Here is a 17,102-nt window from a genome sequence, read left to right as displayed (position 1 = left end):
TCTGGATGTATGATGTTCTCCCGTGAAAAAATCTGCGTGTTAATTTAAAAATGTAAAATTATAAAAACACCACAAATTACGAAAAAGCTAAATTATTCGAACAACAGGTTTACAATTGGGGGAAACATAAGTCATGGCTGGATAGCTTCTCGGTTTCTAACATCTGCGAGAGTATTTTCGTGGAAGCCTGAGTTACTTCACAACAGGAGTTCTTCTAAAAATAAAAAAAAGATTCAGATTCATGGAAGCTAAATCACCTTTCATGGTGACTCTGAATGGTACGTCTTTGACTAAGCCAGTAATTTTAGATCCAAGACGAGGGTTAAGTCTATGAAACAGCTCTTTTGGGATATATGTTCCAGAGACATGAGAACTTGATATATGGTACTCATTGTACCCGTTTATGCATGCCACATATATTATTTCATAAAAAAAGAACTATTGTGGAATAGTAAAACAGATATTTCATTATTTTGACAAGTAAATGACAGTTCTAACCAAGGTAAGGAAAATTAAAACCATGTGGGCCAAAATAAAACATTTATTCACTATACATACACATATCAAACTGACTTTTTAAAAACATATAAAACCTTCTGCCAACACAAGACGACTGCTACTGGAGAGCTTTTAACAGATCCTCACAATGATATCTTTCTGTTATTGTCCTAATATTGTTGTGGGCCTTTATGTTCTTGAGGACAAAAAGCACATCAGATAAAAGTGCTCTAAAAAAAAAAAGAAAGGAAAAATATTAGCTCTGTTATACAATATAAATAAGTAGGGGTGTGACGAGACAAGACTGGGTTCACAAGAACAAGACAGGATTTTTGCACCGTCTTTTTAAGTAATCCTCAAATGACAAAATTCATAAATGGAAAAAGTCTGCATGTGCATTTTGAAATGTTTTAACTAATAATCTTCTAATGAATGTCATTTCAGTTCTACTTTGAGTATGAATTATTAAATGCATTAAAAGACAACAATATACACGCACTGTAAAAGGTTTTGCCACAAACTCATCTGACTGGCTTCTCTCCTGCATGTTTTCTCATGAGTCTCTTCAGACCTTACTGTACATGAATTATGAGCTTCTAGAACTTCAGATTGAGGCTGTGTGTGACCTCGTAATTCAACTCCTTTCCACAAATTGAACACAGAAATAAAACAGTATGGCTAGGTAAAAAAAGAAGAAAGAAATCGATTCTCATTTTTATGAACCAATATAGATTTTTTAATCTAAGAATCAATTGGTCATCCTGTTTTCAGTTGATGAATGAACATAACTTAGTACAGCCTTCCCCATCCAATAAATTGCAATAACCTTTGCGCTTTATTTTTGTTAAAATACAAGTCTCAGATTTCAAATTACGTTTTTTATAAAATAAATACCTTTTTGACACTGTTTAAAGCTACACTGTGTAACTTTTTTAGTTTATTAAAAAACACTTAGTTCTTTCAAAAATATATGTGCTCATTAATGTATATTTACTTCTTTTACATAATAAAGTATTCTCTTAAGTTTATAATATGCCATTGAAAACACATACGGGTGAGGGTTCGAATGCCGGTCGCCATGTTGCCCCTCTATCTTGAAAGTACATTAGCCAAAGAGGGACATACCCGTGAATTCAAGCTTCGCCTTTCGCGTTTTAACACTCAATGGCACCGTGCCGAATGTGAAGAGGAGGACTGCCATGTTAATCTTGGACTAAATCGGCCACCGTAGGAGTTCAAACGAAATCAGAATTGAGAGTAACAGAAACTAATATTCACTGGATGGTCATATACCTTTACACCGCTAGATGGAGGAAAATATCACACAGTGTAGCTTTAATATGGTGTGACAGTGCACCTCAGCTCAAAAGAAGCAGCAGCGCACATGAACTGATGATCATCTCCACTTTAATACCAGTTACAGCACGAAATAACCATGAATGAATGTCAAGGTATGATAAAAGATTAGTACAACGCACTAAAATCTTTATCACGTCACGTAATCACTCAGTGTTTCAACCACGGAAAAACATTTATTAAAAATAACAGCTTGTGAACAATGTCACGTAATGTCACATTTACCTCAGAAAATACTTTTAGCATCCATAAAGTCATAAGTGAGCTAGATAAAATTAACTCTAGAGATGAACATTTTGATAAATATATGCACATTACATATGCTATATTTTATGATTTCTACTGTTCTTCAATATTAATGCATGTTTGAATGTATCATGCATGTTTTGTGGAGTTATGATTGTCACCATTTAAATATTTAGTAGAAATGTAATTATAAAGTTAGTATTATAACTTATTATTAAAAAGGGTGTATTTTATGTTTGTATTTAAATCAGTTAAATATTAACCTTAAATATTAGTAATGCACCAGCTCACTACCAGATATAATTTACAGCATTAGTTAAGAATTTTTTTCCTCAAGAAAATTGGCCATGTATTATATCTGATATATCCACAATTGATACTGAATCGAAATCGTTGAAAGCTTGTGAATGGAAATCGATTTAAATTTGTGTAAAGACCCAGCCCAATAAAACTGTATAAATAAATAATTTTTTTTTTTTTCGTAGTCTTTATTAAAGGGTTAGTTCACCCAGGAATGAAAATTCTGTCATTAATTACTTACCTTCATGTCATTCAACCCCCATAAGACCTCCGCTCATCTTTGGAACACTTTCAATTTTTTGTTGAAATCCGATGGCTCAAAAAGCACTTCATTGACACCAGTGTCATTTCCTCTCTCAAGACCCATAAAAGGCACTAAAGACATCGTTACAAAGTCCATCTCACTACAGTGGTTCTACAATCATTTTATGCAGAGACGAGAATAGCTTTTAAAAAAATAGCTTTAAAAAAAAACTAAATAACTTAAATAGTCATGGGCCGATTTCAAAAAACTGTTTTGTAAAACCTTGGAGCTAAATGAATCAGTGTATCGAATCAGCGGTTCAGATTGCCAAAGTCACGTGATTTCAGCAGTTTAAACAAAATCCGTGTCATGAATCAATACGCTGATTCAAATTGCTTTGAGGCTTTACGAAGCAGTGTTTTGAAATCGGCCCATAGCTATACAAGTCATTATTACGTTTTTTTGCACACAAAAACTATTCTTGTTGCTTCATAAAATGATTGTAGAGCCACTGTAGTGAGATGGGCTTTGTAACGACGTCTTTAGTGCATTTTATGAGTCGAGAGAGGAAATGACATTAGTGTCAATGAAGGCCTTTCTGAGCCATCAGATTTCAACAAAAATATCTTCTTCTGTGTTCCTAAGATGAGCGGAGGTCTTACGGGTGTCGAATGACATGAGGGTAAGTAATGACAGAATTTTCTTTTTTTGGGTGAACAAACCCTTTAAGTGCAAACAAGTACTATCTTAATATTCAAAGTAACTAAAGCAGAGACCAGAGCTAAAGGTGGTTACAACTACACAGCTCAGCCTAAGATAGTTTTGATATTGGAAGATTTAAATGTCTGTATAACTTGCACACAGTTAGTTTTTATAAATACCTGTCTCCTTATAATTATATATGTATTATTTTTTGCAAGTAAATAAGCTCTTCTCTGGTTTTTTTTCTTTTCTTCTTTTTCTTTTTTAGGATAACTAACAAATTGTTAACATTGGTTAACATTCCTGAGGTAAATGCAATGTTAAAGGTCCCTTTCTTCATGTGTTTTTGAAGCTTTGATTATGTTTACAGCGTGCAATATAACATGAGTTCATGTTTCGCGTGTAAAAAAAACACAGTATTTTTGTAATGTACTTATCTGTACAGCGCTGTTTTCTCTGTCCTAAAAACGGCCTGATGATTTCCTTGTTCTATGAAGTCCCTCCTTCAGAAACACGTAACTAGTTCTGATTGGGCCAGCGCTTCCCGTGTTGTGATTGGACAGCAGCACTTTGCCCAGAAAGGTCCCACCTCTTACCATAACGGGGAGATGCAAGCGCTGAATGCGCACTCTTCTCCACATGGGAGAGCAACAAGACCACGCCCCCTATTTTGCGTGTTCTTGTGGGCGGAGGGTTAGTGAACAAACGGTTCTAGTGACGTCATTCAAGCAAGGAAGTGCAGGGGTGTAGTCCAAACCGGTGTAGGCTTTGAAAGGGAACTTCTGTTAAATAAAATATCTCGCTTGGCATTGAACTTTGAGCTTTATAATTTTACAGGTATTATTTATGCTCTAACAGAAACATTACACACTAACTAAAGTTTGAAAGATGGAATCGCAAAGAATGGGACCTTAAGTTTCAAGTTGTACTGACACCTTTCCACAGGTGAAACACTGATTGATTGAGCTATTCATTTGGAATCGAGGAACTTGCATTTACTTTTGCTTTCATTTCGCAATTGCACATACTCGTATAAGACATTTATCAGACGCTTTTAGGCTTGGTTGCGTATGAATCCTCCACAGTCCTGTCATTCATCTCACCTTACTCTCGTCTTGTCACTTGATCAGTTAACTGGGATTCCTGCTGCACTGCGTTGCGACTCATGCTGGATGAGCAGAGCCAACGTCTACATATTTTTGCTCGGCGAGAAATCGTCACATTTTAATTTTGTGAGATCTCGTGACACAAGATCTCGTCACACCCCTATAAAGGAGTATTTAATATCATAATGAAAATAAGTGTGTATTACTACACAAACTTCTATACTTTACATACCGCGTGCTGCTGGAGTCATTGTCACCCTTATATATCGCATGAGCAGTCTGAAGAAGATGTTTGCTGAAGTTCTGCAGCTGAGGTAGTGACGATCCAGCATTCACATCAATAAACCATGAGTTTGGAAAAGCATCTGCAATCTATTTTGAAATATGAAAGTTAGTTTTAGAACTACCTTAGTGGTAACCATGAAATTAGATTAACATTGTAAGCATATGCACCTTTTTGCATTTCTGGATGGTGTGTTTCGGATCAGGCATGTTAAGAACGGTTATCATCAAGTAACGGCCAAGAAGTTTCTCCAACATCAGCTCTTTAAGAACATGTTCAGGAATCAAACCATCCCATAATGCCATGTTACCAAGCAACTGAAAACATATTTCATATACAAACAATCAGCATGTCACATAGTAACATTTTACTTTAAATATTTATTTTTTTACATTAACACATGGTCCATAAGATTTTTTTCTTTTTAAGAAGAAATGTTTCTTAAACCATATCAGCATAATAATGTTTTCTGAATGATCATGTGAGACTGAACTGGAGTAATGATGCTGGAAATTCAGCTTTACCATCAAATAAATGAAATTTTAATATTAAAATAGAAAACTTATTTTAAATTGTAATATTATTGTTTTTTTATTTTAAAAAAATGCAGGCTTGGTGAGCATTAGACTCATAACTTATTGCAAAAAACATTACAAAAAATGTACCAGCATCAAAATTTGAATTGTAGTGTACATTAAATATACAAAAATGTACAGAAAGATATTAACAGTCACATGATCAGAAATCACACCTTCACTGCTGACCAAAACTGTTTGTTCTGAAACTGGAACTGTGGTGACCTCTTATCTTCTAAAAACCTTAAACAAAAAGCACATGTCTTTCACAAACATACATTTAATGCAATCTTGCAAAACAAACTTTTAATTATGATCAAGTAAAAATATATAAAGATAAAATTTACTTTTTTGGGTACAGTGGGACAAAGACATCATTGTCTACTGCACTCCTTAACCTCTGAGTAACTGCTTCTACAAAGGCCTGTAGAATGAAATCACAGGTTTATTAAACTTACTGACATAATATCCATTAAGTTACAATTGTTTTGATCCATACAGTTAATGCATCATAAGACAATACCTTGACAGGTTTGCTTTGTTCACCATCAAAAACAGAATAATCATCCTGTATTCTCTTGCACAGTGTTGTGAGGGTTTGAGACTGCTGCGTAGAAAGAGGGTCCCAGACCAGCTCCACGAAACCTACCCAAAACAACAAGAAACATGAGATGATTAGTTCTGCACTTCCAAAAGAATGCTGCTCGGAAAGCAAGACCTTCTAATCTGCTTAAAGTGCAACTTCACGTTTATTTGTCAGCAAAAATCTGACAGATGAAGCAGGGCTTTTATGAAAGTTAACGATTATACTTGTGCATTTTTGTATCCATACTATACGAACAGTCAGATGGGTAGAAGGTTATTAACAGAACGGTCATTCTAAGGGCAGGTTTAAAAGAATTAAAAATGTAAAAAATGTAAAAGGTAAAAATGGAACATGTGGTAACAGCATTCTTTTGGCATTTTGCTTTAGGGAGTTGGGAGGAACTGACAGAATGGACTTTTTTTTTAGTTTTCCCTTCCTTTTGGCATTGTTTTTTTTGTGTGTTTTTTTATGTTTTCATTGATATTTAAAAAAAATATTCTGTTGGTGCATTATCTTTGCAGCCTTTAGCCACTACATACAATGTGCTGGATCCTTCACTGGAAGTAACGCACTCCCGTTAAATGTGTAATCTTTGAATTCTTGCACCTGGGAACAATACAAGTCAACACCATTATGACTTAAAGTTTGCTGAGAAGTATTTTCTACTAAAGCAGGTGGTATTTTACTCTGGTAAGGGTATCCATAGCAGATTGGTGGAAGTGGCCTTGGAAGGCAACATGCCCAGTGCATTATGGGTGTTGAAGTTTTCCTACCAATTTGGCAAAAATGTTTTCTCTAGTCAGGTAGCAACAATGAAAAAAAAATCCACATTTCTACTGTAAAGGCAGCCAAGTTTTATTGAAAGTGCATTTTACCAGCGGGAAATATTTAATTTCAATCAAAAGCCTGATATTAAATTATTCTGAAATATTCTGTTCCCAAACGCAATATAAAATGCAGCAGACCAGTGGGCATTATAAACCTGTTAGCGTTGTTATGCAAATTAGTCACCTTGAACTTTAGAGAGGATCGTCTTTTCAATTATGGTGGGCAGTGTCTTCTTATCCATGTTCTCAGATTCCTCAAAACCCTGACCGTGACAAAATTTCTCAACAGCAGAATACCACGGCAACGCCTCAAAGTCGTCACCTTCTGCCTAAATGACAAAAAAAATAAAATCAATAAAATCAAAACCATGCGGTGACATTAATGTTAGTATATCTATTAGGTATTATATGAGTGGCAAGACATCAATGACAGACAGATATCTAAATAATGAACATTTAAAGTCCATTAAGATGAAATGGACTGATGGTTCTCAGACCTAAATCAAATCTGAAGTTCAAAAATAAATTCTTTAACATCTGAAATGCTATTTAATGAAATTTTTTGCATGTGTAAACATTTGTTCATTATAACAGTCACCTGGCATTAGGGCTGTCACAATAATCAGATTTTCACTACATGATTATCATAGCCACAAGAACAATATTGCTATTAATCAAACCTATTTGTATAAACTTATTTTGTGCGGTTTCTTGTTCTTTTTTTTTGTCGTTTTGTTTTTAAGCACACATTTAAAATAACAGTGTAGGGAGGCAGAGAGAGAGTTTGTAAACCATAACTGTACAAAAGCACTTCCAGGCACAGTCCTGCACGGGTCCATTTTTGGAGACCCGCCCCCGCCCGTACCCGCAAGGTTTAGCACCAGATCCGACCCGTGACCCGTGAAAATATCAAAATTAAATCCGTACCCGCCCAGACCCGTTAATATTTGGCCCGTTACCCGACCCGTGCCCGCGATAAATCACACACGCTAAAATATTCAAATTAAAATGCTTTATTTTTTATCCTGCACCTCTCTCAACATCAACAGCCAGGGGCGTAGCACCAAATTTTGGGCCCTGGGTACAAACCATCTTGCTGGGCCCCCGTACCATGTATGTGTATGTATAGAAAATGGACTTTCCTGCCTTGGGCCCTGGTTACTCAGTACCCTTTATCCCCCCAGTCCGACGCCCCTGTCAACAGCGTCATGAATGGGCTAATGAAACAGGCAAAAGTGCCTTTAAAGACTCATTGTCAACAATTTCATATAGGCTACTCCACTCACCAACTTTACTTTTACTTCATCCATTGCTACTCCTGCAACGCTCGCTCCATCTGCTCTACGAGAGGCGTCAACAAAAGTTTCAATGTCGCAGTGGTGGTGACGTGATGGGTCAAATGGCATATCGTTGTTGCGTGTATGTGTAATGGTAATTTGGACATAGAAATTGTAATAGCCTACAATATGTTCGATGGGGGAAGGAGGCGGGAACCGGCGAACATTTAAAAGACTTTAACCAAACAAAACGAAAGTAACGTGGGCAGCCCCTCATGGACATCTGCAACGCGCACACACATAATAAAAAGTAAACACAACGCAACGTCAAATCCAGGTCTGGTGATCTCTCGTCCTTATATGCTTCCGAGCTCCCTCAGAGGACTCGAGACCGGTGTGGCTCGCAGGTGACTCTCATTCACAATCATGCCCTGGTCTCTCGGTCTCTCTCTCTCTCACTTTGCCACAGAAATATTGCACATATTTTTCATCCGCCCATCCGCGCTACTACCCGCCCTCACAGAGTTAATTATCCGCCCGCATCCCGCCCGTGAATTTTATAAATGTCACAATCCACCCGTTTTAGCCACTTTTATGCGGTACCCGCGGATACCCGACCCGTTCCAGGACTCTGCTTCCAGGTGACTAGGGTATTATCACCCCATATTTTTGACAGAATCCAAAAACCTCCCCCAGTTGCGAGCTAACTTTTTTCAGGTGCAGGTAGAGTGTTTGTGCTGCCATCTCCTCCAACATTCTGTGCAGCTGTTGTAGCCACATTTTATGATAGGTTGGAAACCAGCATTAAGGTGCAATACCGCCATTTGTTATATTGGATTTTTCAGCCAGATAGTGGAGCAGGATTATTTACAATATTATCATATATGTACAGTAGTATTATTTTTTTATATAATGGTTATCTTCAATACCACTATATTGCAATACAGCTTTTAGTGTTTACATTGCACAATGCTACAGTTCTAATTATCTGTGAAGCATTATGTAATGTAATTATGTTTGTTAATGTTGATAAGCTAATATAATAAACTAGAAATTTAGTGAAGATATATGTTGGTTATTTTCATACAAGAACAAAATCTGTTTCAATTTTATTCAGTAATTTAATTTGTCTTGACGTGTACAGGTTGCAGACACGTGATATGTAGTGTACTTAAGCTGTAAAAATTAAATATTTGTAATATTTGACAATAAGCAGTTCCTTATGGATGGAAGCCAAACCTCTAAGTTACAGATCCAAACAGCACATTTTGGTCAAATCCAGCTCATTTTGAATGTAGCACAAAATGATCAATTGGAATGTCAAAATAACCATGAATAACCATAGATCACCTGAAGAGGATTCCAGCCAATGAGCTGGTGTCGGATCAGGGGTGCCAGGAGCTTAGGGAGGCAAAGGTCAATGTAGGCATTACTGTAAGAGTCTTGAAAGGAGACACGCCACTCATCAAATCTGGAGAGGATTTTCTTCACGTCCCAGAACTCTGTCTGAACATCTGCAAACACTTCCTGTGCCTTTTTTAGTAGATCATCTGAAATGTAATCAAAGTTATAGGTGTAGTATATATTCCACATGGACAAGTATTGGATATAATCTTTGTATTTTCAAAGTATTTCTAGCCTATTTCAAATGATTTAGATTAAAATTATAAGCATGTGAATTTAAAATAATTTATAATAAATACTTCAAAATTCCATAAAGGAATATTCAGTTTTCATATAGTGACTTTAAATGACTTTATTTGTGCTTTTATAACATTTCTCCCACCTCTTTTACTTTGTAGTTCTGCCTCCTGCTCTACAGTTGGTTCCCAGTCAGACGGTACGCACACAATGTCTTCATAGGACAAGCTTAGACATGAAAACACAGAATAGAAAAAAACTGTGATAAATGTACTTTGACAACTATAATTTAAAGATTATAAGTGTCTCAGAAAGCCACTAAAGGCAGTAATCTATGAAGACTCATAATGTCAGGCTAAGTGTATCCAGTATTTACAGCAATAACATTCAGTTATGGTGAAAGTGCATACATAACAATCCATCTCACCTCTGCTGAGTTGGGCTAGAGCCTCCGGTTGCGTCACCATTGTTGTGTGAATCAGTGTTATCTAAGAGCCATACACAATATTATATATGAATGGATGTGCATTGTCATGTGGTTGATGGAAGTTATGATACTTATAATCATATGAGAGGACATAAGATGTGAGGCTCACAAATTAACTTTGAATAATAACTATGAAACTAAAAAGCAGTACTCCGTTGTAGTCTTACAGGTTAATTTCTGAATCCGTGAGGACTCCTCCTGTAGTGCTTCTTTTCTACGACTCAACAGCACCTCCGCCTGGTCAATATAGAGACTGTGCATGTCCAGCTCAATAGAGTTTATTAAAGCCATCTGAAAAATAAAACAATGTACTTTCAGGCTGACACACCAAGTCGACATCAAAGAACTAGAGGAGAGAAAGCCGACTGTGTCGTCACCTCGCGCCAGCTGCATCTAAGCCAAAAAGCTGCGCTTTAACACACCTCAAAGACTACAGCTGACTGCTACTGGCATGAGAGTTCTGTAAGAAAATAACTGTATATATCAGCCAGTTTTCGTCATTCAAAAAGCGAAACTGGGACTGCAGATATACAAACTGTAAACAAAGCAGTATTTGTTTTCCACTTTAAATATCAAACTGATTACTTCATTTTAGTGTTTTAGTCAAGACCACCTAATTCAAGACCAATGTGTGTTAAGACCAATACAGGACCAAGGCAGGGCGAGACCAAGTCAAGACCAGACCAGCACTTTTTAAAATCATAATTATACCACCTTAGAAATGACTTATTTTTAATAAATAAGAATAAGACTATATGAAGATGTTACCAATCAAATGAAATCATTAACAACATTAATCTTTGCACTGCAGAGGTGGTACAAAAGATGCATCTGAATTGGTAAATAACAATTGCATCAAAATGTTTTTATTGAATGTTTGTATAAAAGCAATATCATATCTGCAGTTATGCTCAAATTTGTGAAAACAGCTCTCTTGCTCTTGTGATATTGCTTAATTAAATCACGTTACAATATAAAAAAAACAGATCTCATACAAGTACATTTTTACAAAATCTTGAATTTTGTGAGCATTGATTTGTATAAATTTGTGACATTTTTAACACAATCCCACAATTTCTGAACCAGCCCAATTAAATACATTTGAAATAAGTTAACGATTGCATTTGAAGCAGTAAGTTTTACATCCAATCACATTAATGATGATAATAAATAGGGGTGTCACGATTCGCAAAATCCTTGATTCGATTAAATTTGATTCTAAGGTTAGGGTTCGATTCATACCTCTCTTTTTTTAAAGCACAGGTTGCTATGCCACTTTTAGACTGGACTTTGTTTTATACAATATAATATCTGACCTTTGTTCGCAATGTCATGTACATTGTCAAACTTAAAACATTTATTAACAACATAATGTAACTTCATGTAACTAATTCATTTGAAAACTTAAGCAAAATAAACTGTCATCTAGTGATACAAAACAAACAAAAACAATAAAATGTAATATGCTGTGACAGTCATGAAGATGTGTTGCTCTGGAGGATCAGCAGTCTGTAGCCAATGCAACTAAATGTGCGCTGCTCAGACCTTCAATATTATTGTACATGGAGAGAATCACTGTAGCTGTGAGATGCGTTCTACTTGGGATTCCGTAGTGCTAATTTAAAGCCTAAAAACTCATACTCATTCGAATTCAAATGAGGGAGATAAAATATGCACTGTTACAACCGTCTAAAAACCATATTACTATATACACATCGTAAAGTAAACATTGTCATTATTCATCAGCATTAGTTCATTAACAATTGCCTGTCATAAATGTGTGTTATTAATTGATTGAACCATTCTGAAGCGCTGTATTGGAGATGCGTGAGCCTGGAGAACGTGCAATAGTGCCGCGTTTCCCCACAGTTAGATCTGCACGTTAAAATTCACAATTTAAATTTGCACATCTTTAACACAGGACATCAGTTCTGACTGGATCTCTTCCCTAACATTTGTGTCTCATTTTTATTCAGTGACGAAAATGACAGTAGATTTTCGTCATAGTATTTGTCATCCCAACACTAGTTTTTATCTAGTTATCGTCTCGTTTTTGTCTGTGAAAAAAGGTAATTGACAAAAATTATTTGTCAAAGAAATCAACACTGCTTCAGTGAAAGAGGAGAAGGTTCAAGGTCTGTTGATGGGTCTCCTCATCTTTTGAGTGGCTGTAGCTTAGAGGAGGTTGACTCGCAGCACTTGGCAAGCAAGCGGGCGTGACCTGAGGACATGGCAGGATCGACGATTCCATTTTTTAATTCAAAGTACGAGATTGTGACTTAATTTGGGTGACACCCATATTAATAAATGATTTAGACAATGAACCGGGATATTTAGTAAATATCCCAGCACTCTTGACCTGTCTTAAAACAAAATCCCAAGACCTCTAAGTCTAAGACAGAGACAAGACAGAGTACAAATATGGTCAACAATGTTTCCATCCGGACCACGAGACAGAACGGTAGCACCATTTTCCTGTTTCTAGTTGAAGTGAGCAGAGTGTCAAAGCATCAGTGCGGATCACATAAGCAATGAGGATCATTTGTGGTAATCATATTTCAGAGCTATATCCTCTAGTAGTTTTATCTAAAGCCAAACATACTTCATTCAAGCCCTTTCAGCTCTGTGCGCATTTTCTCTTTCTCCAGACACGCGCCACATTAAAGGAGAGTAACGCTCTAACGCACCCCCCCCCCCCCCCCCCCCCCAATGTCACCGTCCATCGCAATGTTTCACTGTAGACATCGTCTGATGCCAATTTGGTAGACATCGCCCAACCCTAATCGAAATTGTATTATTCTATTTTACATACATATTATATTTAGCAAATATTAACTTTTGCCTACCTTCTCAGACAAGCATTCCAGTAGGTTCTGTGAGAACATGTTCATGGTACGGTAGAACCGGAGCTGCTCATCTGCGGGGTGGTTTTCGAGACTTTCTAAAGAGCTCCTGGCCATTTCCACATCCAGCTGCATCCTCCTCAGCTCTGCCTCACGCGCCCTGTGAACCTCCCTCAGCGAATCCAATCTGGAGTGAGATTTTTTTATATCAATACATACTGCCAAAAAGTCAGTCAGTAAGATTAGTAGGATATTTTTTCTAATGTTTTTAAAAAAAGTTTCCTATGCTCTGCAAGGCTGCATTTATTGAACTAAAAATGTTGAAAAATCTATAATATTGTGAAATATACTTACAATTTAAATAACGGTTTTCTATTTTAATATATTTCAAAATATTATTTAATCCTTTGATTAATTTATCATGATTAGTGTCACATGATCCTTCAGAAATCACTCTAATATGCTGATTTGATGCTCATGAAACATTTATGAGTATTATCAATATTAAAAACAGAAATAGAAAGTTAAAAAGAACAACATTTGCAACATTATAAATGTCTTTACTCTCTTTTTATCAATGACCTTTTTGAATAAAAGTGTTAATTTCTTCTTAAAGAATAAATAAATCTTACTGACCCAAACAGTAGTGTATACATATAGATAATATTTGTATTTTAAATTGTATTATTTAATTATTATCCATTTAAAAGCATAAAAAAACAAATGCATTACAGCTGCTTACTTTCCAATGATTCGCTTCTTAATGACATCAATACTGACTGGTGGTAGCGTTTCAGGAATGTCCATTTTCTTCTGTCGGGCTGGTCTAGGAGCCTGCCATTCCTTCTGAGAATACAAGGAAAGGTCCATGAAACACTATGGAGGCAGTGTGTAGTTACAATACAAGTTAATGTTCAAATGGAGCTAAAATGGCTCTAAGGGGGTTTTTACACCTATTGTTTGTTTTGTTCAGAAACGGCTGTAATTTGTTAAAGTGTTACATTTTCTTCTTGGTTTACTTTCACAAGACAACATTTCAAAGAGTAACAAAATGTGTTTATGTAAAGCACATGCGAGTACAACTGTGCTCTTATTGGTCAGTTTCCTCTGCGTCATCTATCAAGAGGATTGACAAGTTTGCTCCATGAGCTTATTGTGGCTTTGTTTGTAACTGTCGAGAAGCGCGCAAACACTATAGAAATGTAGCTGTTAAATAATATACTACATTTGTATTAATACTGCAGCAAATTCAACAATGCTCTCATTATAGATCTCCCAGCACTGTCTAGAGGTTAACAGTTTCAAGACAAGCAAACACTGCTGTCCCGATGAAGCCTAAACATTCTCATAAAGAGAAGCACAATCACACAACATATTAAAGGGTTACTTCAGTGATTAGCATATGGCTTTGTATTAGTCCCTGGACTATATTCATTGTGCTTCTCTTGCATTGTTAAATGTAATTTGACTACTGCAGCGTTAGTGCTGTGACACTCGCGTGGTGACTCACTCATTATATTGAACAGACACGTTTAGTATTTAATTGTCTTCTCCAACTCCGTAACAGTAATCCAGTAGCGGTGGCTTTGGGAATGGCCTCACAGGGCAGCGAAGCATTCTGGGAATTGTTGTCTCTCATCCCCATGAGACAAAAATACATTTTCTGTCTTTTCTCAGTCTAGAAGGGACCAAATTCAAAAATAATTTCACATTTCTACTACATTAATGACCCAGTTTAAATACAGATTCATCTTTCCAGCGCTGAAGTAACCCTTTATGAAGTGGGACTCTTTTAGTTTTCAACTGTGATAACTAATGTGCTCACTCACAGAATCAAGACACTATTGCTATCAAAGCACATTACCCGTTATGAATTATCATAACACTCGGTCCGATGCAAACTCATTTGGGCAGTCTCTGAGTGATTGTTTTGGTGTGGATCTGAGCACGTTTGCAGTGTTCACATATGCCTAAACGAACCAACCCAAGGGAAAAAACGCACCCGGTTCTGGAAACAAATGCTCAAGTGTGATTCAAATCTATTTATGTCACAGTGTGAGGTCTTACTTGGTGTCTTTTGACTCCTTTTCCAATCTGTTGCTCTTCCCACATCTGCTGGTCTTCCTCCTCCTGGCTATCAGAAAAACTCTCATCACTATCACTTCCTACAGAACACAAACACAGAACATGCCATCTATCACCCAAGTACTTAAGTGTTTTAATAAACACAAATAGCAAAAGATTCTTACCTATCTTCTCAGCCATTCGCTCTCTCAGAGTCTTGGGTTTGGGTGCAAACTCGATTCTGCGTTCATGATCGTCCAGCTCATTGTCGCTGTCTTGTTCTTCATTGCTCGCATCTTCTTCCTTTTGGCTTCCAGGAGTGTGGGGTGAATCCAGTGAAATGTAATCTTTCTGGGCTCTGGCATTTCTCCTTTTCTCTTTGGCAGCACGGATCTTTTTAGCATCAGGAATGATGACTGCAACATTTGACAAATAATGACATTAACAAATCTGACTAAAGTGTTAACCCAATAGGTCAAACTTCATAAACAAGATAGTGAGTAAAGATATATATATATATATGTGAACCATTGCTTTAAAACCCGTGGTTGTCTTTTGTCATTATAGACAGAAAAAAGTTTTAAAGTCGGTATTAAACTGAAATGGACACAGATAAACACTGCAAAAATAAGATATGTTCATTTTGATTTGATGGTGACTATGTTTTTTACTTCGTTGAAATGGTTTGGAGGTTGTGACTTTTATAAATTGTATATTTTTTGGCGATTGCTATAAAAACACTGGATTGTTTTTAGGCTAAATGGTTCCAAATATGAAGTGAAGAATGCTAGAGGATTAAAATGGTTACTGAGGCAAATTGTTTAGTTGAAGACAGAACCTCTTTGTGGTATTGAAGAACCAGATGAACTTGACAAGGTAGAAGAGCTTTCGTCGTCATCACTGTCAGGAGGTACGTCTTCAACAGAGGAATCAGCATCACTGTCAGACTGCAAACCGACATCCATACTCTTCTTAACTGAAAACATATGAAGTATTATGGAGCATAGCATTCACTGACAGATTAACAGACTCTGCATTTATTTCAGTTACTGTTATTAAAACAATAGATCTGCACCTTGTGCGCTGTGTAACGGTACAGGAGAATCCTCTTTTTTCCGCGCCTGGAACACAACTTCTCTGTTGACTGACCGTTTCACTTTAAAACTTCCCTCAGTGGCTGTAAGAGTTAAGTTCCTTCGTTAAAGCGAATCTATTTACCATATAAGTGCATGTAACTGGTTGTAGTAAAAAACCTACCGTCTTTATCGTCAACGAAGCTGAGCGTTTTGCTCTTTGACTGGTGTTTTGAGTCTCTGGACTGTAATGTTAGTGCAGTGGCTAAGGGCTCCTCTCCATCACTGAAGTCACCCTCGCGAGCCTTTGAACTAACGTTACTTAAAATCTCTCCTCGCGGCAAATGCGCTTTTGAATCTGCTTGCTCCGTTTCCTTTCCATCATCAACACCGCCGAGCTTTTCATTCTCATCTTCGTCGCTGGATTCATTTTTCCTTTGCCTGAAATTTCTGCGCGGCTTTTTATTAAACATTTTAAGTACAATCCAATGTGAGCATGAACTCAACGTTTTGTTATGACGTATTTTGTACTTCCTGGTCGTCCTCGTCGTTTAAAAAAAATTCATAATAAAAGTTCCTAATCTGCATAAAACAATATATATTTCAGTAAAAGTTGCAATTGTTTCAAAATATTCACATTATATATATTTATATGTATTATTATGTACATTAATGTATAGTAAATTTACTATATATATATATATATATATATATATATATATATATATATATATATATATATATATATATATATATATATATATATATATATATATATATATATATATATAAAATGTCTCCGCACTGAGTCTTCCCGAATTTAAAATTGAAACAGAATTTGTGTGTGTGCGTGCGTGCGTGTGAGTTCACTTCATACTCCTAATATGTGTCCACTAACTTGGATGGGTTAAATGCAGAGTTGCTGAGTAAACATACTTGGCCTGTCACTTACTTTTTTTCGCTCTGTTTGCCCAATATTGTAATAATTTCAAAG

At 36.3% G+C, this 17,102-nt stretch overlaps 1 protein-coding gene across 1 annotated transcript; it reads right to left on the bottom strand.

Annotated features, from left to right (window-relative positions):
• Positions 1 to 523: 523 nt before the first annotated feature.
• On the bottom strand, positions 524 to 16,639 carry gcfc2 (GC-rich sequence DNA-binding factor 2). Its single transcript, XM_067454560.1, has 18 exons — positions 16,293 to 16,639; positions 16,111 to 16,212; positions 15,874 to 16,011; positions 15,221 to 15,451; positions 15,039 to 15,136; positions 13,714 to 13,817; positions 12,975 to 13,158; positions 10,296 to 10,419; positions 10,069 to 10,129; positions 9,787 to 9,869; positions 9,351 to 9,550; positions 6,908 to 7,052; positions 5,834 to 5,955; positions 5,658 to 5,734; positions 5,487 to 5,553; positions 4,906 to 5,052; positions 4,685 to 4,824; positions 524 to 728 (listed from the first exon to the last, which is right to left on the bottom strand). The coding sequence occupies exons 1-18, from the start codon at positions 16,579 to 16,581 to the stop codon at positions 617 to 619; spliced, it is 2,424 nt and encodes an 807-aa protein (XP_067310661.1). The 5' UTR covers positions 16,582 to 16,639; the 3' UTR covers positions 524 to 616.
• Positions 16,640 to 17,102: the final 463 nt, after the last annotated feature.

The sequence above is a fragment of the Pseudorasbora parva genome, chromosome 10 (genome assembly GCF_024679245.1).
Source record: "Pseudorasbora parva isolate DD20220531a chromosome 10, ASM2467924v1, whole genome shotgun sequence".
NCBI lineage: Eukaryota > Metazoa > Chordata > Actinopteri > Cypriniformes > Gobionidae > Pseudorasbora > Pseudorasbora parva.
This window is presented reverse-complemented; position numbering and strand designations above follow the sequence as displayed.